This window comes from Cricetulus griseus, chromosome 5, assembly GCF_003668045.3.
Source record: "Cricetulus griseus strain 17A/GY chromosome 5, alternate assembly CriGri-PICRH-1.0, whole genome shotgun sequence".
Classification (NCBI taxonomy): Eukaryota; Metazoa; Chordata; class Mammalia; order Rodentia; family Cricetidae; genus Cricetulus; species Cricetulus griseus.
In genome coordinates, this window is record NC_048598.1 from 138,105,701 (window position 1) to 138,132,163 (window position 26,463).

The 26,463-nt window shown below is 36.6% G+C and overlaps 1 protein-coding gene across 2 annotated transcripts; it reads left to right on the forward strand.

Moving 5' to 3' along the window:
• Positions 1-173: 173 nt before the first annotated feature.
• Positions 174-26,463, forward strand: Klhl28 (kelch like family member 28). Of its 2 annotated transcripts, none has more exons than XM_027416498.2 (5): positions 174-324; positions 9,210-10,108; positions 14,976-15,419; positions 17,099-17,307; positions 22,049-26,463. In XM_027416498.2, the coding sequence occupies exons 2-5, from the start codon at positions 9,210-9,212 to the stop codon at positions 22,210-22,212; spliced, it is 1,716 nt and encodes a 571-aa protein (XP_027272299.1). In that variant the 5' UTR covers positions 174-324; the 3' UTR covers positions 22,213-26,463. The 2 variants fall into 2 exon arrangements, with proteins under 2 accessions (XP_027272299.1, XP_027272298.1); XM_027416497.2 differs by having other exon boundaries at positions 192-405.

The following is a 26,463-nucleotide window of genomic DNA, read 5'->3' on the forward strand; positions in this document are numbered from 1 at the left end:
GCTTCCATGGTGATGCACCCCGCTCGGACCTCTTGACCCGGAAACCAGGGTCCCGAGGTGCATGCTGGGTCATGTAGTCTACGTAGGGAGTCTAGCCTAGGCAGGAGACTCCTGGAAGAGGAAATCGGAATGTTGGAACGTAGCCAGCGTGGCGAGGCGGGGTCAAGACCTTAGACGGAAATGACGCTTCCCTGCACGGGGCGGAAGTTTCCCGCCCCACCCGTAAGAGTTGAGGTTTGACCAGCGCAACTGGGGATCTTGTCCCGCTTCCAGTTTTCCGTGGCTCCTCCTCCTGTCGTTGCAGGTGTAATTCCTGGGACTCAGGTATCTTCCGTTTTGCTGTTTTCCCGCGGTGCAGGCTTTGGCCGAGTGTTGCCTGTGTGCCACATGAGCCGGAGTAAAGAGGTAAAGGTCTGTACCGGAGCAGGCACAGAGGCGACATGTTCTGCAGGGCTGGTTACCATTGTAAACGTTCTACTCTCTGCCATCCCGAGTGAGATCCTTTCTTCCAGCAGACTGCTTATCAGTACAGGAGAACCCAGCCAAGGTCACTCCTATAGACTGAGTACCTTTCTTTTTTTCCTTTTTTTTTCCTTTCTTCTTTAAAAAAAAATTATTCCAAGTCTTTGGGAACCTTTCTTGTTCCGCCGTCCTCTCCCATGCTTCCTTTTCCTCTCCGCCTGCTGGCTGTGGAGTGTAAAAGGCTTCTGTCACTTTTCATTGTCCGCACCACTAAATTTCCTTAAAGATGTGCAGAATCCGCACTTTCCGCTATTTAGCTAACCGCTTTGCATTAGACCTAGTGCTTAAGATCTTTCTAAGGTAGCTCCTCTGTGGGACTCACCCCCTTCGCCCCACCTGCACTTCTCCAATCTCCCAGTAGGATCCTCGAGTGTCTCTGCAGACTCTCGGTCTCCTGGAGACGGAGATCACTAGACAATTTCAGCTGTGGTGCAAGTTCTTGGCATCACAGTCCTAAGAGGACTCTGCCCAGAGGATTTAGGGTTGATAGACATTATTTTAAACGAACTGAGAATTTGATAGCTGATGGGTGTTTTCTCTTTGCAAATGAAACTATAAGTAAAAGTAAGAGTATCTCCTGTAAGGTCAAACGCTTTGGGTATGAAAGAGCAACTTTTGTTTCAGTATTTGAAACATAACTGTTGCTATGTGTAGTCCAAGCTGGCCTTGAACTTGTTTATTTGTTCTTTTTTTTTTTTTTTTTTTTTGAGACAGTGTTTCTCTGTAGCTTTGGTGCCTATCCTGGAACTTGCTTTGTAGACCAGACTAGCCTTGAAGTCACAGACATTCGCCTGCCTCTGCCTCCCAAGTGCTGAGATTAAAGCCATGTGCTACCATACCCAGCCATATTACTTTTTGAAATCTTGGAATAATTGAGTCATATGTGCCAAAGTGCTTTATGACAATAACTGATATTACTGGTGATGCAAGTTGAAATTTTCTCTATTTTTATTACAGCACAATTTATCATAGATTTTTCTTTTCTTTTTTCTTTTTCTTCTTTTTTTAAAAGTAGTCATGTAGTCACGACTACATGACTGTAAGACCATGTTGCCTATGCTTTGTTGAAAGCCTAGGTAGTTTTCTCATTAGCTTTTGGTTTGTGGTTTGCTGCTGCTGTTTTGTCTTATTTTACTGTGCTGGACATTGAACCCAGGACTTTGCTTATGCTAGGGAAATGCACTGCTACTGAGCTACATACATGGCTTTCCTGATCATTTTGATGAGTAATTGGATTTACCCAAGCTTGGTAGAAAAACAACAACAAAAGCACTGCTGTCCCCACCCCTTTTCTATTTTTAGAGGCAGAATAAGGACAGGACTGAAAACCAAGAGATAACTGTAACACCTGTCAGTGAGAAAGACTGACTGCCAAGTGGCTGGGTCTTGGTAGAGAACTTGCCTAGCATATGCAAGGTTCTGGATGACATTCACAGTACTATGGAAAAAAGCACAGGTTGGGGGATGGGAGGAGGGCTTCCCAGATTCCTATTTCCAACCTAAAAAGCTTAAATATATACTTGTATTCATATGTACCCAAGCTTCAGGAACCCAGTCCACGAGAAAGGAAACAGGAGGATGATGTGTGCATTAGAATGTACACATTAGAATTCCAGTTTATGTTGGCACAGAAGGTTATTCTTTCTGGTGATCAGAATTTTCACATTGAAAACTCCAGCATACTCTTCATGATCTAAGAACTTAAGAAGCCAAGTTACTAACCAGACTAAGGTTGTGTGGAAATTGGTATCAAAGAAAAGGAACTTAGAAAGTCTTGAATGATATTTCATTATTAGTTATGGCAAAAATTTAAAAATGGCCTATAAAGAACACTACTCAAGGGACCTAGACCCATAAGTCAAGCAGTTGCCCTGTCCCTTTCCTTCAAAAAGAGCAAAGCAAGATGAGTCCTTTCTCTCAGTTCCCTGTGGCTCAATGAGTGTTACAGATTGTAATTTATTTATATCTATTACATTATGACTCCTTGGAGATTTGGAAAATACATTAGTTTGATTGTGGATATTTAGGAAATGAGACTTCATTGTTGCATATTTTACTATCTTTTATGATGATCTTATAGAATATAATTCTTATTTGTTTAAATATATTTTATTTTATATCTATTAAAAATATAAGTGTTTAGGAGTCCTTTCTGTATTTACTAGAAAAGCATTCATATGCAATAATAGAGTTAGATAAAGGACCTGCCCCCCCACTTTGGATTTTCAAGAAATGATTTTCTCTGTATAACCTTAGTTATCCAGGAACCCATTTTGTAGACCAAGCTGGCTTTGAACTCAGAGATCAGCCTGCCTCTGCCTTCCAAGTGCTGGGAGTAAAGGCATGTGCTAAAGAACAGTATTTTAATAAGAATATAGAATATGAATACACTTTTTGTTATATTGTAAAAGTAAGCCTCGGGAAATTGAAATGAAGTAGTTAGGGCTATGCTGAAAATTGCAAATTTAAAGCAAAACTTCAATGCTTTCAAAATAATTTAAACCAAGGTAGCAGATTGCAGGAAGGCATGTGCTACTTTCATTCTTTCAGCCGTGCTTAAGAAGGATAGTCACAGCTGCTCTAGATAATGTCTTATTTCCAGAGTTAGAGATAATGAATTTGTTGGATGAGTCACTGTAGCAGACTTTCTTGGTTCACCAGCCCCCAAATCATGACATGGAGACTTATTATTATTAGTGGTAATTATGAATGCTCGGTTTTATATTATGCTCGTCCCACTAGCTCTTATAACATAATTTAACCTTTTTTTTTTCATCTATATTTTGCTTAGGGGCTTTGTTTTTACCTTTCTTTCATCCTGTATGTCCTTCTTTCCTGCTTCCTCCATTATCTGCTTGTCTGGTGGCTGCTTGCCTGATTGGCCCTGGATGTCTCCCCTTTCTTCCTCGTTCTCTCTCCAGCCTAGATTCCTTCTTCTACTTATTTCTCTCTGTCCTCCAGCCCTGCCTATCCCTCTACTGCCTGGCAATTGGCCTTTCAGCTTTTTATTAGACTTGCCTTAGGCAGGCAAGGTAAAACAAATGCAACACATCTTTACATAGTTAAACAAATGCAGCAGATACAAATCCAACACATCTTTATATAGTTAAACAGTTACTCTGTAACAAAACAAATGCAACACATCTTTACACAATTAAACAAATATTCTATTCCACAACAAATCACTTTGTATGTTCTTATGCAAATTTTATAGGTATCCCTGAAATATTAGAAATGAAAGTAAATTCTGCAAACTATAAAAATGTGTATAATTTAAGTTGTCATTACTAAGTACAATGGAACCAATAATTTTAGTCCATTTATTGTGTGCTATGTGCCAAATACTGTGCTAACTGCTTAGTAAATATTAACTTATCTATTCTTCATAACAGATTCTATATCCTTCATCTGTATTAGATACAGTTTAAGGATCAGAAGAAAGGAAAACTCAAATTAGTTTTGCTATGCTTAGAGATTTTAGAAGTTTGGTGACAAGTGAAAAGGATGCCAAAACTGTAGGATAAAACTTGATTTTTTCCATAATTAATCTTTATATTTTTATGTATTATTTGATTATATGTTTTTAATTGCCTTTTTCTGTTTCTGTTCTGAATCTTATTAGTTATTTATGTCAGAGCTTTAATAATGTTAAAGAATTATAAGCTTTTGTTGTTTGGAGACAGGGTCTTTCTATATTTATTTCTGCTACATGTTTCCAAACCCAAAACACAAGGAGTTTTATTAATGACAGGCAGCTAATTTTACTTTTGTTTTTCTACATATAATGAAAATAATTTTCAGAGAAAATGCAATATTGCCACTTTATTCTGTAGATGTATACTGGTAAATATATATTATAGTAGGTTGAGTTCTACTGTAAGGAAAGCTGAACAATGGGAAAAGAATTTAATGACAGCAGTTATGATAAGAATCTGATTTGTTAAATCACATATACGTGTATATATACATACATATATATATATATTTTTTTGAAGCAACTCTAATTTCTTCTCTATTTACTTGCTATGGCTGTGATCTGTATTTATATGGTGGCAACTAATTGCCTCCCAGATGATTTCTGCACCACTTCTTTGTAGCTTAGATGTCAGTTAAGTAGATAGGTACTAAACTCGAAGCCTGATCTTTATTATCTTTGTTTTAGAACCTAAAATTATGACGTCTTCTTTTAACGTATTATTGATATTAGCACAGCATGAATATCATCAGAAATAAACTACAATGCTGTTGCCTTGTTGAAACTTTGACATTGATACTGTTTATTCAGTATTGACTAATTCAGTTCATATATATAGTACTTGTTAAGTTTTTTTTTTTTTTACCATTTTTTACCATTTATCATTTGTTCTTTATAGGCTTACTTTTCTAGATTTGACAGGATCTCACCTTGTATCTCAGGGTGGTCTGGAACTCATCATAAATCTCCTGCCTCAGCCACCTCGGTGCTTGATTGCAGACGTGAAACACCAGTCTCAGCTCTGATATCACATATTTTATGTATTTATATATTAAGTTAACATATGCCCAAAGTCACAAAACTGTTAGGTAGCCAAATGTAGACTTAACTCAGACCTTTCTGGCTCTAGTTCATATATTGTTCACTCCTCTTTCCTGTTTTCAATGGTACTTGCCCTTCCTTCTCCACAAGGTTGTTACTGAGGTAAATGAAACATTGTAAAATTATTTAATAGCATGGGGTTTGAAGATCAGAAATTATTTTTTTCTTTGAGTTACTTTTAGGCATTTATGGATAAATACCTGAGAACCAATTACAATAAAAGCTATGAATATTGAATAAGTTGCAAGTAAAATTTGCAGTATTTAGGCTAGAAATAATTGACCTGATTCTCAAAGCCTGGAAAAAACCAGGAGAGCTGAAAGCAGGCTGTCTGGCCTCCCCTCAGCCCTGTGTTTCCTCACTCTATATCTGTGATGAGGTACAGGAATAGTCCCTCCTGGCAGGACCCTAAGTGATACTGATACTTTGGTACAAACACCGTGTTTTAAGCCCTATATTTGAATAACTTCTGTAAATTTTTAAGACATATTTCCTGAGAAAGGAAAGAGGTCAAATTAAAATTTTTAATAATGGAATATATTAAATCTGGTGTCATTAATTTTAAGTTCCTATTTTTTACATTCCCTTTTTAAAGTTTTATTTATAATTATTTTAGTTGAGCATTAAAATATGGTTTATGTGTATTTAATCTCAATAATTGTTTTTAATTTAAAAATTTTAAATTTCATTTATTGTTCATGTGTGTAAGAGAGAAAGAGAACAAACTGTCATTCAAACTCAGCCATGAAGCATGATCAGCAAAGTGTTTTCACCTGCTGGCCAATATGGTGGAAAGAACGTATATAAGTGTTCTTTACCAGAGCCCTTTCTTCATCTATTTTTAATTTTTGATAGTTTTGATTATTAATCTGGTGTAGAATAAACTGACACTTGACATGAATAGTTCACACATTGATTAAGATGAGATGAAGAAGTACTCTTAAGAATGTAAGTGTATGGAAACAGGTTTGCTATAGCACCTTATTGACTTTGCATCAACCTATACAGCAAGGTGGAAGCATATCAGAGTCTTAGTGTACCTTGTGATTCTCCAGGAACACTGGAGAAAAAGAGGGCTCTTAGGAGCTAATGTGGGGCATCTCTCACTAACCTTTCCATCTTATCTTCTAAGTGTGTCATGAGATAAGTTCTCCCATGTTCTAAGTTATGATGATGTCCAGACCCTTTTAGAATAGAACCACAGAATTTAAAACTGCTTAGCTTCACAGAGTGTAAGCTTAGATCCTTAAGAACTAGTAGGAAGTCAGGCAGCCAGCCTCTTGTCCGGCACTGTCATTTTCTATGGGTGGGTCAAGGATCTAGGCCGTTTACTATAGAGCCATTTTTTCTGTTGTCTAAGAAGTAAACTGTCTAAATCTAATACATTATCCAAATCATATCGTGGCTCACTGTATCTTTACTGAAAGAATAGTGCAGCATTGGCCTTAGTTGTATTTGTTCAGTTGGTAGTAAGCTAGCTTCCTTCCTTTTTTGGTAAACACAGGAGAGTCACTTTGTAGGCGGGAAAACTCAAGTCTTCTTAGGGCTAATATTAACACTGATAATAAGTAACATCTAATCATTTTTGGGTACTTATATGCCAGCAACAGAAAGACATTCCTCCCCTTTTAATAACTGTTCTGCTGTGCTGTGCACATGAGAAGACTGAGACTTTCAGATGACCTTCACAGGATCATAGAGCTATTAAACAGTTTAGACAATATAATAACCCAAGCAGTCTGATTCTAGAGCTATGTCTCTTAAAATTATATTGTGCTCATCTAGATCTGTGTAATATATATCACACATGTGCTGATATATATTGTGTGTACATGTATTATTTACAAGTTATATTGTATTATACATTTATAACACATGTACCACAGATCCTAGACTGAATTTCTTATCTAATACTAAATGGTAGTACAACATAGAGGGCTAAATACCACTCAGGTAAACAACTAAAAAAAATTCATGAATATAAAGTTAACGAAATTGTCAGCCGGGTATTGGTGGCACACACCTTTAATCCCAGCACTCAGGAGGCAGAGGCAGGTGGGTCTCTGAGTTCGAGGCCAGCCTGGTCTACAAGAGCTAGTTCCAGGATAGGCTCCAAAGCTACACAGGGAAACCCTGTCTCGAAAAACCAAAATTAATAAATAAATAGATAAATAAACAAACAAATAAATAAAAAGTCAATGAGATTGTCAAGACCTTACTCATCAATGCTATTGTAAGCATTTCATATGTATAAATTCATCTAATTCTCAAATCAACCCTTACTATAATTGAGCAGCTTTTATCCCTTGGCTTGCCACATAACCCTGTTTTCCTTTTCTCTAGACTCAGTACACTCAGTACTATTAGTCATTCAACATGATCTAAATTCTTCTCTTCAGGGGTATTATGGTTTGTTTCAATTCCCTTTAGGATAATGCCTACAGACTATGCACCTGATGTGAACTGACATTTCCAGAACAAAGTGAAAGTCTCCTTTCTGATATTCCGTGCATTATAGTTCTGTTAATAAAGCTTAAACCCACATCAGATTAGGGTATTAAAGTGGTACTGAAACTAAAATCCCTAAACTGTCTAAACATCCCTCACATTAGTTACTTCTCTCCTTTATGCTTGTGCCAGTGTTTTGGAATGTTTATATTTTATACCTATCAAAATATATGTTAAATGTCAGGTCTTTTAGGGTTCTTAATTTGTTGTTCATTGGTTTTGCTGCCCTCCATGGTCACTTCATCATCACTATAAAGGGAAAGGGCAGAGCCAGAGTGTGGTCATGATTCTACAGTACACCACTGGATTCCTCCCTCCAGGCCCCATTCTTTTAGTAGTATTTACCTACCTGGACTAAATTATAATTTTAGATTTGTTTTCAAAAACCTTGAGAGGCATTATAGAATTCTTTACTAGCCTCTAAACAAACAAACGACAACAAAAAAACCAACTCACTTTTTAGATGGAAAACTCTAAGCTCGTGGTGAGAAGAAGCAATGTCTTTAACGTGCCTTATCATTCCCAGCTCATTTAGACTAGACTTAATCCATTTAAGGTAATAAATCACATCATTGCTAATTTTAGAGAGGTATCTGGAGTTAAGATGAGTCTTCTCAGACTGTTTATAAAATTTAGTCTTGCTTTTAAGATTAGTGTCCAACCCTGTATCTGGTCTTACTTAGTTCAGAATCTCATTTGTAGGTCTTTGTAACTATCTTGGAATGTGATTGTTTAGTCTGGGAGAAATATATTCTTATAAAGTGTCTAGTTCTTCCTTTTCTATCTTTCTTGTTTCCATTGGCATTGTTGATTGTTCACTGTCCACTATCCAGCCCGAATACAGTTCTCCTTGTTAAATCAGACAAATGGCGGGAGGGGGGTTACAAGTCTACACATATAGAATTAAGTCAATTGCTTGTAAAGGAATAGACTTTTAGAGAAATTTAATATTAACCTAGACTTTTGAAAATTTGTATTGAGGAAAGGAGCATGAAAAAGGGAAGATTATAGACAATAGTTAGCACTTACTATGAAAGTATTTGGGAGTTAGTACATTATATAGAGAACTGTAACCCTAATAATCACACGAGCATTATTGGAGTGAAAGGCTGCTGTTGGAAAGAATATAAATTAGTGAGCATTGAGTCTATAAGAAGAGACAATTTAATAAACTGGAATTACATGTGCTATAAATCCTTATATGGAACTTTATGCTTTGCAAAGTTGCTGTCAAACGGTATTGAGAAAATAGCAAATGTCTAGTGTTTCAAAACTACTTTAGCTGTAAGCAACTTTTTCTCCATATGTTTGTATTTTATTGTAGTAATAGCTGAGTCTTTAATGAAAATAATCAATGAAAAATTTAGTTTGTGTCTGAAAGTCCTTAAGGCTTTTAGTTCTCCACTTCCTAATATCTATAACTAAGGAGTTGCATTAAATGACAGCTAAATTCCTTCTATCTCTATAAGTCTCCTGTTTTAGTGTTCATTGTTTAAACCCAGCAAAGTGGCGAATAAACAAGTCTGACTTGGGCTCTTGGGACACAGATTCACACTGGCATGGGTATTTTGAAATAACTGTCTGTGTCTTTTAATTTCTGTAGATGGACCACACATCCCCGACCTACATGCTTGCTAACTTAACCCACTTACATTCAGAACAACTTCTGCAGGGCTTGAATCTCCTTCGTCAGCATCACGAACTCTGTGACATCGTTCTTCGAGTAGGTGATGTTAAAATTCATGCTCACAAAGTGGTACTTGCCAGCATCAGCCCATACTTTAAAGCTATGTTCACTGGCAACCTTTCTGAGAAAGAGAACAGTGAGGTTGAGTTTCAGTGCATTGATGAAGCTGCACTGCAGGCCATTGTGGAGTATGCCTATACGGGAACCGTTTTCATTTCTCAGGATACGGTTGAATCTCTCCTGCCAGCAGCAAACCTACTCCAGATAAAACTTGTCCTGAAAGAATGTTGTGCATTTCTTGAAAGCCAGCTTGACCCTGGTAACTGTATTGGAATTTCCCGTTTTGCAGAGACGTATGGTTGTCATGACCTTTATTTGGCAGCTACTAAATACATATGCCAGAATTTTGAATCTGTTTGCCAGACAGAAGAGTTTTTTGAGCTTACGCACGCTGATTTGGATGAAATTGTCTCCAATGATTGCTTGAATGTAGCTACTGAAGAGACAGTTTTTTATGCCTTAGAGTCTTGGATCAAGTATGATGTACAAGAACGCCAGAAATACTTAGCACAGCTGCTGAACAGTGTACGATTACCATTGCTGAGTGTTAAGTTCCTCACTCGGCTCTATGAAGCAAATCATCTTATCCGTGATGATCGTACTTGTAAACATCTCTTGAATGAAGCACTAAAGTACCACTTCATGCCTGAACATAGACTGTCTCATCAGACCGTCTTGATAACACGACCTCGTTGTGCTCCCAAAGTATTGTGTGCAGTAGGAGGAAAATCTGGACTCTTTGCCTGTTTGGATAGGTAAATAAATGGGTTTTTTAAAGGAGTAATGCTAACAGATACTGTGCCTTTTAAATGTGCTAATTTTCTATATTTAAAAAATAATTTTATTTTCCTTTTACTTGCTATTTTGGTGTTCTTTCTCTTATTTCCTAAAATATTTATGAGAGTATTTTAATCATATTTCCATACATTCTCTATTATACTCAGTTGTTAGTCCTTCTCACCCCAAGTGTGTACATTTATCTAACCTGGTTTTATACTAATTTTTCTAATGTTTCATTATTTCTGCTTCCTTCTCCTCCTCTTCCTCCCCTCTTCCCTTTCCTTACTCTTCTCCCTTTCCTCCTCCTCTTCCTTCTGACAATGTGCTAAAGAAGAGAGCTAGGAACCTGTGATGAGGGCAGACTGAGGACAGGAGTGGGTTTGGATGGAAACAATTAATTAGAAAATCAAGGAAATGAGAAAATAAACTACCATAAATAATAACTTTCATGTGAAATTTTTTTTTCATTGTGCTTTTTACAATTGTAAAAAGTTCTTTTTATTTTCCTAATATTTTACAACCAAGATTGACAGTCTGTTTCTGTAAAGAGCCAAATGGAAAATATTTCAGACTACTGGTGGGCCCTCTTGTCTTTGTTGCATCTACTTAATTCCACCTTTGTGGGATGAGAGCAACCATAGGCATGATTAAGCATGGATGTGTTCCAATAAAACTTTATTTGTAAAAGCAGATGGACTGAATTTTAGCTCATGGCTGTGTAACTTGCCCAGCCTTGATTAAGTTCTGTATGCAAGTCATCCTTCAACACTGACAATCTAGCTTGAGGTTCTTTGTCTTTCATTTCATAGAGATCAGTGCATGAAAATGGTCATGTTTGATACATTCTTTTAATACTGTGGATATCTTTCTGGCCATTTCCAAAACTCTGGTAAACTTTTTTCTTTTTCTAGTTAGAGGAAACTTGATCAATGGCATTTCATATATTATAAATATTTAAACAAATTTCACTATCCATTTCCTTTATAGCCTAGAAATACTGTTATTAAGATCGGGCTACAAGTAGAGTATTTTCTGCAGTAATCACACATGTTGATTGTTTGACTTGTGCTTAAAAGAATGGAATATTGGCATGAACTGAATAACTGACATCATGACAAAATTCCAAATATGAATACATATTGAAAAAAATCCTTGTGTAATTGCCTCTTGGTTTCTCAAATATTAACAACAATGAACTTGTCATTGAAAATCAGAAAAATGTTCTTACATTCATATCTAGTAGTCTTTTCCTCATTGAGCCTATCATAGTAAAATTTAAAGTATTATTTTCATGAAGATGTTTATTGCAGCATTATTAACAACTTGGAAAAATTAGAGCCAACCTAATGATCATTCAGTTAAATTCTATACCAAAGAATGCCAGATTAAAGGGCCTTCAATAAATTCATAATTTATTAAAGGGCCAGATATTTCATATAGTATGTTAATGCAATGATAAAAATAATTTTGTGCAATGATTAAGGAGGAGTATTCCATTTGGACGACTTAGTGAAGATTTTGTATGGAAGTTAGTGTCTAAGGTAAGTATTAAAAGGAAAACAAGAGTCAAGCAGAGAAGGGGACGATGAGGTAATGTGCAGAGATAATGGCATGGTATAGTGTAGTTCATAAACAAAAATAAAAACTGTTTGATAATGAAAAATAAAAAGTTCTGATTGACTAGTGAAACAGTTGTCAATGTGATCCGTATCTGGTATTACTGTATGCCAAGGAGACGATGCTTATATATGTAACAAAAGAGTATTTTAAAGGGTAGTATAATGATCAGACTTACATATCAGATCATTCTGGCTGCATTTTAGAGGAACACAGAAGAACCAGGATTAGCCTCTGAGTGGGTAGATGAGGTGCTATTGTAGAAGTACAGGCAAGGGGAGCCAGAGATAAAGCCTAGTGGTTTAGAGTATTGGCTGCTCTTGCAGAGCCCAGCACCCTTTGGCACTCACAAATATCTGTAACTCCAATTCCAGGAGATCTGACACCCTCTTCTAGACACCTTCTTCTGGCCCCTGTAGGCACCAGGCATGCAAGTATACACATTAAACAAAAATAAATATCTTAACAACAACAACAACAACGGGCAAGGGAATATGGGAGTTTAAGAAATTTTTCGAGAAAGTAAATTGATGGAATTTGGTTTTTAGATGGATAGAGGAGGATGCTGAAGGAGAGGGAGAAAGCAAATATGGATGAGATTTTGTAATGAATAATGGATTGAAGGGTTACTACCAAGAAGGACCCACATTAAGGGACTAGTGTGCTCAAGTTTCAGACATATGGAGATTAAGTACCTATTAAATATCCAAGTAAAAAGTGTCCTATTGCTTACTGAATGTGAATGCATGTATCAGTGGTCTCACAACAGAACTGAAAAGTAAAATTAAGCTATGAAGTCTTTGATGAACTCTGTTATCAGCATAAATGTCCCCCCCCCCTTTTTTTTGTCCAGTAAGGACATAAATAAAGGAAAAATGATTGATTAATGAATGTCAATCCAGAAACATTTTAGGGATAGAAAACCAAGAGTAAATATTGTCATGGACTCCAAGGAATTTAAGTTTGTCTAGAAGGAAGGAAATGTTCAACAGATTAAAGTGTGAAGAAAAGGTCCAGAAAGACAAAGATAGTAACTGTTATATGTGGTAGTATAAAGACCATTAATGACTTCCAATGAAATTGTAGAAATGCTGTAGATACTTTATACCATGTTGAGAATGAATGAAAAAGGTGAAAGTGAAGACAGCAGTGGGTGGTTGGAAAGGTTTGATTTTGTTATTTTTTGTCCTTGAATAGAAACATCTGAGTGTATTTGAAAGAAGATGCCAAAATAAAGAGGGGAGCAGGCTGAAGACCAAGCAGGTCTCTGACCTGGTTTTTTCATGCCAGCTTATTTCAGTACATGTACTCTGTTACAGTTTGAATGTGTTCCCAAAATGTGCATGTTGAAACTAAATCCTCCATGCAACATTTCCTGAAAGGTGGAACCTTCAAGAAGTGGTTAGAGCATGGGCATGTGCTGTCATGAGTGGATTAAGAGCTTTTCCTAACAAGAGAGGACTTTGGCTCCTTTGGTCCCCCTTTTGTGTGTTTCTAATAGCTTCTTCTACGTTATGATGTAGTAAAATACCCTGGTCAGAGACAGACCCTTGATCTTGGACCTGCATTAGGTACCATGACCCAAATAAACTTCTGTTGTTTATAATATACCCAATCAATAATTTTCTGTTATGGCAGAAAACAGACAGAAAAATTGGTACAAAGAAACAAGACTGTTGCTGTAACAAAAACTTGGAAATGTGGAAGCATTTTGGAAGCTGGATAATGGGTACATGTTGTTCGGATTTGGACAATTTTACTAGGTTTTCTTGAATAGAATATTAAATACAGTTCTAGATTAACAAAGAGGAAGCAGTCTGAATCTTCTGAGACCTTACCTGTGACAGTACATGACCAGCATATTGGGAGAAGTATGGGTGGTAAAGGGCTGTTGTGATGTAGCCTTAGACAGACACAAAGGACATGGACTTGGAACTTGGAGGAAATGCCACCCTTGTTACATAATTGCAAAGAACTTGTTAAAAGTTTGCAAAGAACGCAAATAATATGGTACATGAGCAGTAAGCTAGGTTACTTGGCAAAAGAATTTCTAAGCAGCAGTTTTTCTGTGTGACTGTTTTTACTTAAGATGTGAAAGAAATGACCTAAAGATAGAATTTATAATTTAATGAGAGCTAGAGTGGAAAAGTTGAGAAATTCACAGCCTTTGCATGCCAAGGGTTGAAAAGGTTTGCTTAAGAGCAAACAAAAGATGTGGCTGTGTGAATCCCACAGACCAATGAGACCGGCATGGATATAAGGAAGTCAGAAACTGCCATCAGGAGAGGAAGAGAGACTGGCAGCATTTGATAGACTTTGTGGATGTTCTTCTTACCACAGGGCCACAGCTCTAGGTGGGCAGAGCAGTTTTAGGCATAGGCCCAGGCCGCCCTCCACAGGTCTGCAAATTAAAGGCACCTCAGGACTCTGGGCACAGCATTTAGCATAGCACTCTGACTACTCCAGCTCTTGTTCAAGCAGGCCCAGCTGCAGCTTGACCCAGCAGAGATTCAAAACACAATCACTGTCGGCTTATCTACACAAGTTTCTAAGAATACATAGAAACAATGGAAGGTCTAGGCAGCAGTTTATGGTAGAGATAGAACTGCAGAGAGCCTGCTAAGTGCTGAGCAACAAGGAGACTCGAGAACTGTGAGACTATAAGACTTCACATACTGTGAGGTATTGAGTGAACAGAACCCAACAAAACCATATATAGAGTTAAGGCTTCCTCAGGCCTACGCCTACATCCTGTCACACTATGCTCAGCCTATGGAGTCAAAGGAGATTGCTCTCTGGTGATTTCTAAGTCACAGGACAGATGTTTACTACATCTTATTTAGCATTTTCTTTTTGATGAATTATTGTCTTGTGCTCCATTGAGCATTTCTGGATATGTTGCCCACTACAAAATTGGCTATAGTGGATATTCAATAGAGAAGACACATTAAGTATGAAATTCTAAGTCAAGGTCTATATTTTCAAATTTGTTAGATAAAATTGTTTTCCAGAATAGTTTGTACCAGTTTACATTCTTAGCCATAGTGTGTTCATGTTTGCACAACACTCTTGCCAGTGGTTATTTTCTGGCTGTACTTTAAGCAATCTGGAAGGTGCATCATGATTTATTGTAGTTTTCATTTGCATGACCTTGATTACTAATGCAAGTCTTGTTGATGGGCCATTTCAGGTTTTTAATCTATTATTTTTCTGCTTATTCATTAGTGTGGAGATGTACTTTCCTCAGAATGACTCTTGGATTGGTCTGGCGCCCCTCAATATTCCTCGATATGAATTTGGAATCTGTGTTTTAGACCAAAAAGTCTATGTTATAGGTGGTATTGAAACTAGTGTGCGTCCTGGTGTCACTGTCAGAAAACATGAAAATTCAGTGGAGTGTTGGAATCCTGATACAAATACGTGGACTTCTCTAGAGAGAATGAACGAGAGCCGAAGTACTCTTGGAGTAGTAGTGCTTGCAGGAGAACTTTATGCTTTAGGTGGATATGATGGACAGTCTTACTTGCAATCTGTAGAGAAATATATCCCCAAAATCAGACAGTGGCAGCCTGTGGCCCCAATGACCACCACAAGAAGTTGTTTTGCTGCAGCTGTTCTGGATGGAATGATTTATGCCATTGGAGGGTATGGCCCTGCTCACATGAACAGGTATTTAACATGATAATTGAATTGCTTATGTTTGCAGGAAGCACAATTTATAGTCATTTTGAATTTTAAATAATTTGTTTGTATAGGTGGGCTTTTTAATATGCTTAAGTGATATTGACAGGCATTTAAGAATTTAGATTGTTCTAAGTATAATTGTTTTTTATCACTGAGATTCAAATCTCTCCTATTAAATTTTATATTCATCTAATATAGTGAACTATATTTTAGAGCTCAGAAACCTAAGACAAATGAGACAAATTTAGATTTTTATATGATGCAGCTATGTGTATATCTGTGTGTATGCATGATCTTTTCTTACATTACTTAATAGAATAAAATAGAAGTGTAACTCATGTACTCCAGTACATTATAAAACATCATAAAATTAAAATCTTAGATCATTAAGATTGCTCAGTGGGCCGGGCGTTGGTGGTGCACACCTTTAATCCCAACACTCGGGAGGCAGAGGCAGGCGGATCTCTGTGAGTTCGAGGCCAGACTGGTCTCCAGAGCGAGTGCCAGGATAGGCTCCAAAGCTACACAGAGAAACCCTGTCTCAGAAAAAAAATAAATAAATAAAAGATTGCTCAGTGGGTAAATGTGCATGCTGTACCAGCCTGGCAAACTTGAGTTTACTCTTTAGGCCCTATGATAGAAGGAAAGAGCCACTTCTCAAGTGCTTCTCTCTTTTTTACAGTATAGTTACAGCCATGTTTATGTATGTATATTATTTAGGTGTGTATGTATAATATATGTAAAATATTATGTATAATAATTTTTATTATTTATTATGTATACAATGCATATCTGCACATCAGAAGAGGGAACCAGATCTCATAACAAATGGTTGTGAGCCACCATGTGGTTGCTGGGAATTGAACTCAGGACCTCTGGAAGAGTCTTAACCTCTGAGGTATCTCTCCAGCCCCTGTATAATAATTTTTTAAAGAAGCAGCTTTTAAAATTAAAATCTTTTATGTTCTACGGTCATACTAGACATGTCATCACACTACTAGAGTGAGAATGAGAGATTTCTGTATTTTGTAGTTTATTCTTGGAATAAAGAAGAAATATAGGCAAGAAAAGGTAAAGTTTACAAGATTGTATGTACTGTGAATCATAGTTCTAAACCTTAGTTAAAAACTGATCTAGCTGGGCGGTGGTGGAGCATGACTTTAATCCCAGCACTTAGGAGGCAGAGGCAGGGGGATCTCTGAGTTCGAGACCAGCCTGGTCTACAAGAGCTAGTTCCAGGACAGCCTCCAAAGCCACAGAGAACCCTGTCTGGAAAAACCAAAAAAACAAAACCCAAAAACTGATGTTCTAAAGAATTTTATCTCTTGGAGTGGTATTTTACTCATTGCAAGCAATCTAATGAAAAAGTTTTCTGCTTATATATACACTATATCACCACTTTGTATGGGGGATGGGGGCATCCATGAAATTGGTCCTTCAACCAGTCCCTCATGGGTATCTTATCTAACTATATACAAGAATAACATGCAGCTATTGTTGTTTCCTGTCCACAAAATAAACTTTTGTACCTGAAAACAGATACATCAACATTTGGGCCAAATTACTGTTATTTTTATCTATTTACTTAGTTTTAGTTTTGCTTTGGCAGAAAGAATAGCAAAATGACCTATGAATTAATTTCTTCCTCATGTAAATACTTGCAGTGTGGAGCGTTACGATCCAAGTAAGGATTCCTGGGAGATGGTTGCATCCATGGCTGATAAAAGGATTCACTTTGGTGTCGGAGTTATGCTAGGTTTTATTTTTGTGGTAGGTGGGCATAATGGTGTCTCCCATTTGTCAAGCATTGAAAGATATGACCCTCATCAAAACCAATGGACAGTGTGTAGACCAATGAAAGAGCCCAGGACAGGTAATACTTATTTATTTCTTCTTTTGTTTGTTTGCTTGTTTTGTGGTACTGGGGATTGAAACCTGGACTTATGCATGTAAATATTCTGTAAATATTCTAGAATTAAACTACATCTTGAGGTGTTCACTAATTAAACTCAGCATCCATGGCTATGCTTTATATAGTGATATTCTTATAATACTATCATCTTGGACCTTAACAGTAAAGATATTATTTTATCAGAAAAAATATTGCGTAATTGTGTGTGTGTGTGTGTGTGTGTGTGTGTGTGTGTGAGAGAGAGAGAGAGAGAGAGAGAGAGAGAGAGAGAGAGAGAGAGAGAGAGATACAAAATGAAAGAGGGCGAAAGAGAGCAGCAGGTACACAGTGTGGTGCATGTTTGTGGAGGTCAAAGAAACATTTTACAGGAGTTGGTTCTCTGCTACCTTGTTTTGAGGGAGGGTCACTTTAAATTTCATGTTGCTGTGCTACATACTGGCCTGTAATCTTTCTGCCATTTCTCCTGACTCCATCTGCCTCCCACAATAAGCTTGAGTTTACAGGTATCTTTCTTACATGCTGACTTTCTTTCCTTTGGGTGTATACCAAGCAGTGGGATGGCTGGATGCTGTAGGAGTTCTGTTTGGGGTATTGTGGGAAATTCCATACAGATTTCAGTCATAGATGGAACGATTTACACTTTTACCAATGGTCTGTCAGTTCCTATCCCATGTGTCCTCTCTGGCACATGCTGTTTCCTTGAATATTAGCCATTCTCACTGGTGTAAGATGGAATCTCAAGACACTTGTGATCCACAGTACTTTCATAACTGAGGACTGTTGAACATTTTTTCATGTGCTTAGGATTTGTACTTTCAAGAATTCTCTAGTTTGTTTACTCATTTACTAACTGAGTTATTTGGATTTTTGTTAGAGTCATGTATATATTCTGAATACTAGTTCCTTCCTTATTAGATACATATCTAGCCTAGCATGTCTTCTGGGTTGTAGGCTGCTATTTCACTGGTAGTGGTTCCCTTTGCTGTCCAATCTTATTTTATCATTTACTGTTTGCTGAGCTGCTGCAGTCCTGATTAGAGAGTTGTTATCTAATGCCTCTCTGGCTTGAGCCATTTTCTATTCATTTTCTTCTTGTAGTTCAAAATTTCAGATCATACATTAAGGTTTTTGATCTATTTTGAATGGATTTTTGTACAGGGTGAAAACTGGCATCTAGTATTATTCTTCTACATGCAGATTTCTAATTGTCCCAGCACCTTTTGTTAAAAAAAACTGTCTTTTTTCCAGTGTGTGTTTTTGTTCTGTTGTTATGGTGGCTATAGCTGTGGGAATTTATTTCTATCCTGTTGACCTACATGTGTTTTTTTGTTTTTGCCAAACCATATATTTTTATTTGGGAATCAAGACCATTAATATTTAGAGTTATTATTAAGAGGTGTGTATTCAGAGTATACAGAAGATTTAGTTACTATATAGTTGGTATATGTCAGTAAGTAAGTAGGGACAATTAAAGTGTATTAGAGGTGGGGGTCGGGAAATGGTTCAGCAGTTAAGAGCACATGTTGGCTCTTCTAGAGGACCTGTATTCAACTCTCAGCACCCACGTGGTGGCTCACACTCATCTGTAACTCCAGTTTGATGCATCTGATGCTCTCTTCTGACCTCCACAGGCATCAGACACACATGTGGTACACAAACATGTATGTTGACCAATATTTACATGCATAAAATAATATTTAATTAAAAAGGAAAATGTGTTGTTAGAGATTAAAAAAAAAGAAGTGTGTATTAATTCCTGTCATTTTGGTAGTTCTGCATCCTCTTGAGTGTGCTTACCCTGTCCTCAGATTGAAGTATTTCTTCTAGGACCATCTGTGATATGTCCTGGAGAACTTATTTTCTGCTCTTATCTACTTGGTGTTCCATAGATCTCTTATACCTGGATAATCATAAGTTGGGGGAAATTTCTTCTTCTTTGATTTTATTTTCCTGGAGGTATTTTCTACGCTTCACTATCTTCTTTCTGTATCCTCTTTGGATTCCTTAAACATATTAATCATTTCTGCTTTGAAAACCTTGTCTTATGCACCAACTAAGTTTCTTTTTTCAAGGAGCATTACAATTAGGGGTGCTAATTTATAGAGACATATTGTATTCATTGTCCATACAGTTTATGGGGTCTAGGCATCTAGAGTTCAGTCGTTACTGGTGGGTTTTGTTTTTGTTTTTGGTCTCAGATATACCTATACATACAACATACATATACACTAAAAATAATAGGGAGAGTGCAAAGTAAATAGAGACAGGCCATCCAGAAAAAAAGAGAGGAAGGAGACAGAGAGACACAGAGAAGAAAGGGAGGGAAAGAGGAAAACTATCAGTATCTCTTCAAAGGAGCGCGCACGCGCGCGCGCGCGCGCACACACACACACACACACCACATACACTACACATACTACACAGAAACCATATACACCATACATGCCTCACACATATACATATACTGCACACCACATACAGCACATATGCATACATACACACACACATCACTTACACCACACACCCCCCCCACACACACACACTCACAGACACATGCATATATACACATATTTCACACATACAACACACACTCTTGTTGTTTTCTAGATTTGGTATGCAAGTCAGTTTTTCCCTATAGAGTCCCTACAGTTTAGATTACAAAGGGCTGTTTGCAGTCTGAGTCCTGTCAGAGTTTGTATGGTGTGTAAGCCTGTTAATGTAGAATTGCTGGCTCAACCCTCTGAAATTGCTCCCACCAGATGAATCTAGGACACAACCTGGATGTGATTCCTCCTATCAGAGGCACTCTGCCTGTGTGGGTTTAGCGTCGTCCTCTGGGAATGTCCAAATCATTCAAGTCTGTGCCGTTGCTGGTTGCAATAGAGAAATCACAGGGCTGTGGTTGATCCTGTGCACCAGGGTTTTGCAATTCCTTACTGTAGCCGTCTGTTTCATACCCATCCAGCGTTTCCTCAGACTCTTAAGGATGTCTAAAAGTACTGTGTGTCTACTCTGCCATCTCTCCTGTCCCCTTCTCCCAGCTGTTCTGTTTGTTTTGTAATCAGTATCTTTGTGTTTATTATCAAATATTCTTTTATTCTTTCCTCTGCAAGTAGAATAGTTCAGTCAAAAAAGGACTGGATTTTAGGGTTTCTAGAGAAAAAAGAAAAATACATCCTTAGGTATAAGGAGAAATTATTATTTTTGAACCCAAACTCAAATGACATTATTTAAAGAGCAATTTTAAATGATGAAAATGCTTTAGAAATTTTTTATTATTATTTTATTTCTTTATTGGATTTTTGAGACTGGCTTTCTCTGTGTTGCCCTGGCTGTCCCAAACTCTCTCTGTAGACCAGACTGACCTCAAACTCAGAAATCTGCCTGTCTCGGCTTCCCAAGTGCTGAGATTAAAGCCATGTGCCACCACTACCTGGTGAGTGTTCTTATTTTTATGATTGAAGAAACTCCAGAATCATAAGAACTCAAGAGAAATTAAAAGCACAAAATACAATGAACTATTTAACCATACTAGTTTCCTGGGCACACTTAATAGGGAAACCCATAAAAACATGAGAATGCTTTAAATGTGGATAGACTTACTGTTTTTGAACTACAGGTGGTAATATCTAAGAGAGAATTCTTTTTTGGGGGGGTGAGACAGGGTTTCTCTGTATTTCTTTGGAGCCTGTCCTGGGACTTGCTCTGTAGCCAGGCTGGCTTTGAACTCACAGAGATCCACCTGCCTCTGCCTCCCAAGTGCTGGGATTAAAGGCGTGCACCACCAATGCCTGGCCTCTAAGAGAGGATTTTTTTTCTTTTCTGTTTAATTTTTTTGTTTTATTTATTATGTAGACAGTCTTCTGCCTGCATGCCAGCAATGGGCACCAGATCTCATTTAAGTTGGTTGTTGGGAATTGAACTCAGGACCTCTGGAAGAACAGTCTGTGTTTAACCGCTGAGCTATCTCTCCAGCCCAAGAGAGAATTTTTAAGACATAATCTACATAGTATGATATATTTGAAAACCTTATCAAATTTATAGAAAGACATGCAAATATACATTATAAATATACTGCTTTCTTCCTAGTACTTTAAGAATGCATGCCAGCTTGAAGTCAGCCTGGTCTACAGAGCAAGTGCAAGGATGGGCTCTAAAGCAATACAGAGAAACCCTGTCTCGAAAAACCAAAAAAAAAAAAAAAAAAAATGTGTGCCAGCACTTGGGAGACAGAGGCAGGCAGATCTCTGTGAGTTTGAAGCCAGCCTGGACTATAATGTGAGTTCCGGGACAGCCAGAACTACACAGAGAAAACCTGTCTCAAAAAAACAAAAAGTATGCTAGTTACCTTGATCTGATCATTGTACATTCTATGCATGCACTGAAATGTGGCACTGTACCCTGTGAGCAAGTCCAAATTACTGTGTGTCAAAACTAAAAGCATATTTTGAAAGTACTTTCCTGTAGTAGGGAGGGAGGAAGAGTAGAATAAAGAGCAGAGGTGACGGCAATGACTGCTTTGCTAAGAGGTTTTTGTTCATTCTGTTTTCTCTAGTAAGCCTATATTGCTTGTACAATTATAGTAGGTTGCTGAAATGAATTATTTTGAAAATGCACTAAAATATGAATTATTTTATTCTCAGTGAGACATAGTCTACTTCATAATTAACCTGTTTGCTCTCTTCTCCCCCACCTGCCTTAGGAGTTGGTGCTGCAGTAGTTGACAACTACCTTTATGTAGTCGGTGGTCACTCAGGGTCTTCCTATTTGAACACAGTACAGAAATACGACCCTATCTCAGATACATGGCTGGACTCAGCTGGCATGATATACTGTCGCTGCAATTTTGGATTAACTGCACTATGAGAAGTGTGAAGTCGTGGAAATCGCACGTGGTGGGGCCATAGGAAAGAATGCCCAGTGTCCTGAACCTGAAAGCTGCATTGCTTTGTTTAACTTGAAGTGGCATGAAGACTCAAAGTCTTGTTGGGTACTCTGAACTGACAAATAGTTTGAATCGCTCTTGATTTTACAGTGAATCAATAATTAAAAAAAAAGAAAAGAAAAAAGAAAGGAAAAAAAAAAAGGAAAGACCTAATCAATTGAATTGTGCACTTTTCTCCACTAAGACTGGGATAGATTAGTTTTTATATTCCTAAATGTAGAGAAAACCTTGCTGCTTTTTAATTTTGTTTTAAATAATTTAAGCTCTTCTTTCTTGATCTATATCATGATTTAATAGGATGAGAGAAGCTTCCAATCTGGAGTGCATCGAATGACTGGACAGAATGTGGATAGTGATTGTTGGTTGCAAATTCATATACTTCATGTTGTTTTTTTTAAAAAGGGCTGCTTTTACTTTGGGTACTTTCAAGGATTGTAAATAACATGTCAGTCACCTGAGGGCTCTTTCTGCTAAATGATTTTAGGGCTACTAGTGTGATGAGGTTGCAAAACAATGGCTTTTATTATCCTATTTGGGGCTCTGTTTTAAGATGTGACATTTGTTTATGCTTTTTCTACATGGGCTAGATGGCCTCATCTGTGCTTTGGTAAGCATGGATAGAAAACTAATCGTGTCAGTTTCAGTTGTTCTTTGGTGTTACACAGCAGGCTTCTGATGGTTAATGTAAATATATTTGAAAGCTCTTTGGTACCACCCTTGATGCATATTGGTTTTTCATATATTCTTAATTTTAGTTTTTTAAGGTCTTAATTTTTTTTCAGTGTTCAAATATTAAAATGGTGCTAAATGTAGGATGTATAACAAAGCTATAACCAATGTTATTTGGGTGTTCAATGTGAGATGCATGATGTACTATAATAATCTTTCATTTTTACTGGCTTGATTTTATTTGTGCTTATGGAAAATGTTAGTGATTGCATTAATGTTAACATCTAAAATCATCTGAATGGCTTGAGTTATACTTCCCATGGTTTTTGAATGGTGACTTAAAGAGTGATGCTGTTTCATTGTTACTATTTTCTTCTTGTTCTAGAAATTACATGTCCAAACACATGCACCAACTGAACACAACATGCTAGGCAGGTGTGTGTTACTTTGTTCATTTCTTAGGTAACTGAGTATTTTTAACTTATGGAGGAAAACTGGAACTCGATGTTTACTTGAATAAATGGTTCTAAATTAGGTTCTGCTTTGATTAAAGAAACTATCTTTCAAAACTGTTTGTTACAGCCACTGACAGCTTATTTTAAAAAAATAGTTAACTTATTTTAGCATGGTTTAATAAATATCTGTTAGTCTTAAACACATTAACTTGCATTTTATTACTGTTGGTACTTGCATTTTCATATTAGTAATTTTTCTCATTTATTTTTTTCTTTTTTTACCTACCTACACTCTCTTTCTCTTTATAACGTCTATAAGACCAGTGAATATTTTTTCCTAAGAAAAGAACTCATCCTTCATTCTTAAGTGCCATACTACTCTATCGTTAAGAAGCCATTTGTAATTATAAAGCCTAGCTTTACCTGTTCGCATATATGTTACTGCCCAAAAACTATAGCTGGGCAATTTGTAGTTTTTCTTGTTCTTCCATAAACTACCCATTGTAGATTTGAGGATATACTATGAAGCTATGTAAAATCATCTTTAGTCATAAAGTAACAACACCATGCTCTACAAATATTTGCACAGATTATGAAGCCTTGCAAGTAATTTTTAGTCTCTTTTAACCTAGAACTCAACAGGAGCTAATAAAATCAACTAAGTATTTTCTGTGTCGCTTATTTGAATATCATAGTGACACATAGCAATAACTTTTTCATTGATTTGAATAAATCTGTTGAATAGTAATAAGGTGCACTATTGTGGTTGGTCTAAACCGTATTTAAAGAAAAGAGTTTTAAAGTAGATTCCTGCACATACTCACTTTTAAATCCCCAGCTTAGATGTTTTTGTTTATATCAGTCAAATTATTAAATGTATTTTGTTATGCTACTTTTAATCTCTTCCTCACAAAAGTGAAGTGAATTTGAAAGACTAGAAAGTTATTTTAAATATAAACACATCTTTTCTGAACATTCTATTTCAACAGTGCTTTACTCATATATTGTTTCCAGTATATAGTTCATATAAAATACATAGTCATTTGCTAAGTTAGATCAAAAGTATGTACTATTTTTTTTTTAATTTTAAGTTTTATTTTGCTGAAAAACTAAATGCAAAACATTTTGGGCAACAGTAGGATCATGATCCTGTAAACAAAGTTACAAAAACATACAAAGCAAAAAAAACTTAGCACTTAAAATTTAGAAATACACTGTATTTTAGGAATCCTGTTGTATTGTTCATAGTAACCAGAGCTAAATATGTGTCCTGACACCTGGTAAGTTTACAACAGAGATTTCTCTTCAAATTTGAGAAGTTTCGTATGAATACTGTGCTGGTAAGTTGTGAATGTAAAGCTCCATGTTTCCTATGCAAAAAAAGGGTAAAATGTTAGAGCAAAAATCCCCGGGTTTATGTCTATATACATATATACATTCAATATATATTGGATATATATGTGTATATATATGTTCAATCAAGAACTTGAAGGCAATTTAAGACTGCCCAAAATATTTTGGAAAAGAGTGACAGGGAAACATAATCTAATCAATTGTAATGTCACTTGTCTTCTATAATTATGTCAAAGAATGTGTATGCAGTGTTTGGTTATTTAATATTTATTGTATGTAGTAATAGAACTTAATTGATTTTTTTAAGGTAAACCCAAAGGATATTTGCAAATTTCATATTATTGTTAATATTGTTTAAATATGAATGAATATCAAATTATAGGATTAGTATCAAATGATAGGAAAATGGAATTTGGTTTTGAAAGGTTTTTATAGTTTGACATATGTGTGAGACACCATATTAGATGCTGTGGTGGCATCTACTGAAATGTAAGTAGGATATATTCTTCACTCAAAAGAGTAAACTACAGTGGAGTTCATTTATTCCAATAATGATTATGAAAATCTATAACCTAATTCCTTATTTCCAAGGTCATAGGAAGTGACTTGAAGCTTAGTTTATATATAAACAAATACTTAGTGTCCAGTTAGATTTTAATGACACAAGCAAGATTTGTCAAAATTGTAGTTTTATTGGAATCCAGTGGGGTCTGGAGAGATGGCTCATTGGTTAAAACTAAGTGCTGACCCGAGATTGGTTTCCAACAAGCAGAGAGGCATACAACTGTTCCATAGCTCCAGCTCCAGCTGATGCCCTTTTCTGGCCTCTTTGGGTATCCACCAACACCACCACACCACCACCACCACCACCACCACCACCACCACCACCACCACCACCACACACACACACACACACACACACACACACACACACACACACACACACAAATTACTTTTAAATTTTTCCATGTTTCTTAGAATTGGATAGTATATTTCCTACAGGAAAAACAAAACTAGGAAGGGAAACACACAAACCTATTTTCTAGAACATCATGGCTCTGGCTAACATTGAGGAAAATACATGTATATATACATGCTGGATTCTGTTGTTTGCTTTTTGTTTTGTTTTCAGTTGTGGCGTTGGATTCCTGGTATTGTCACCAAAGTGCTCATTTTTAGGAAAATCAAATTCTACAATAAAGTTACTGCTTAAAGTTCAATAAATTTATGATAATCTCTCTAAACTTTCTATCCAGAAAGTTACACAGCTATGGGACATGTCAAGTTAACATCCTGTTCTGCTACTTAACCCTTTCTTTCCCACTGTATACAGCACTTTAATTAGACAAGATTTAATTAGACAATGATTCTGTGGCTGGGAATTTATAGGCTCTTCACTTCCAGTGTGTACTGAATTCAGTGTTGATATTCACATTTGGAAAATAAGTTTAATACATTTTAAATACAAAAGGTTTACAAATCTTACTAGTGTGAATATGGTCAAATAAAACTCTAGTTTACATCTCTGCAGAGAGAAAAATTGTCACCTATGTCTTTCAGAGTACATATCCACATGTCTTCTACTTTTAATTTTGTCAATTTATCATGTGTAAAGTCCCACTTATTTTAAAATACCAAGCAAAAAGTTCCAAGTTTGCCTTAATATACATGTGAAATTAAAGAACTGGATGATAA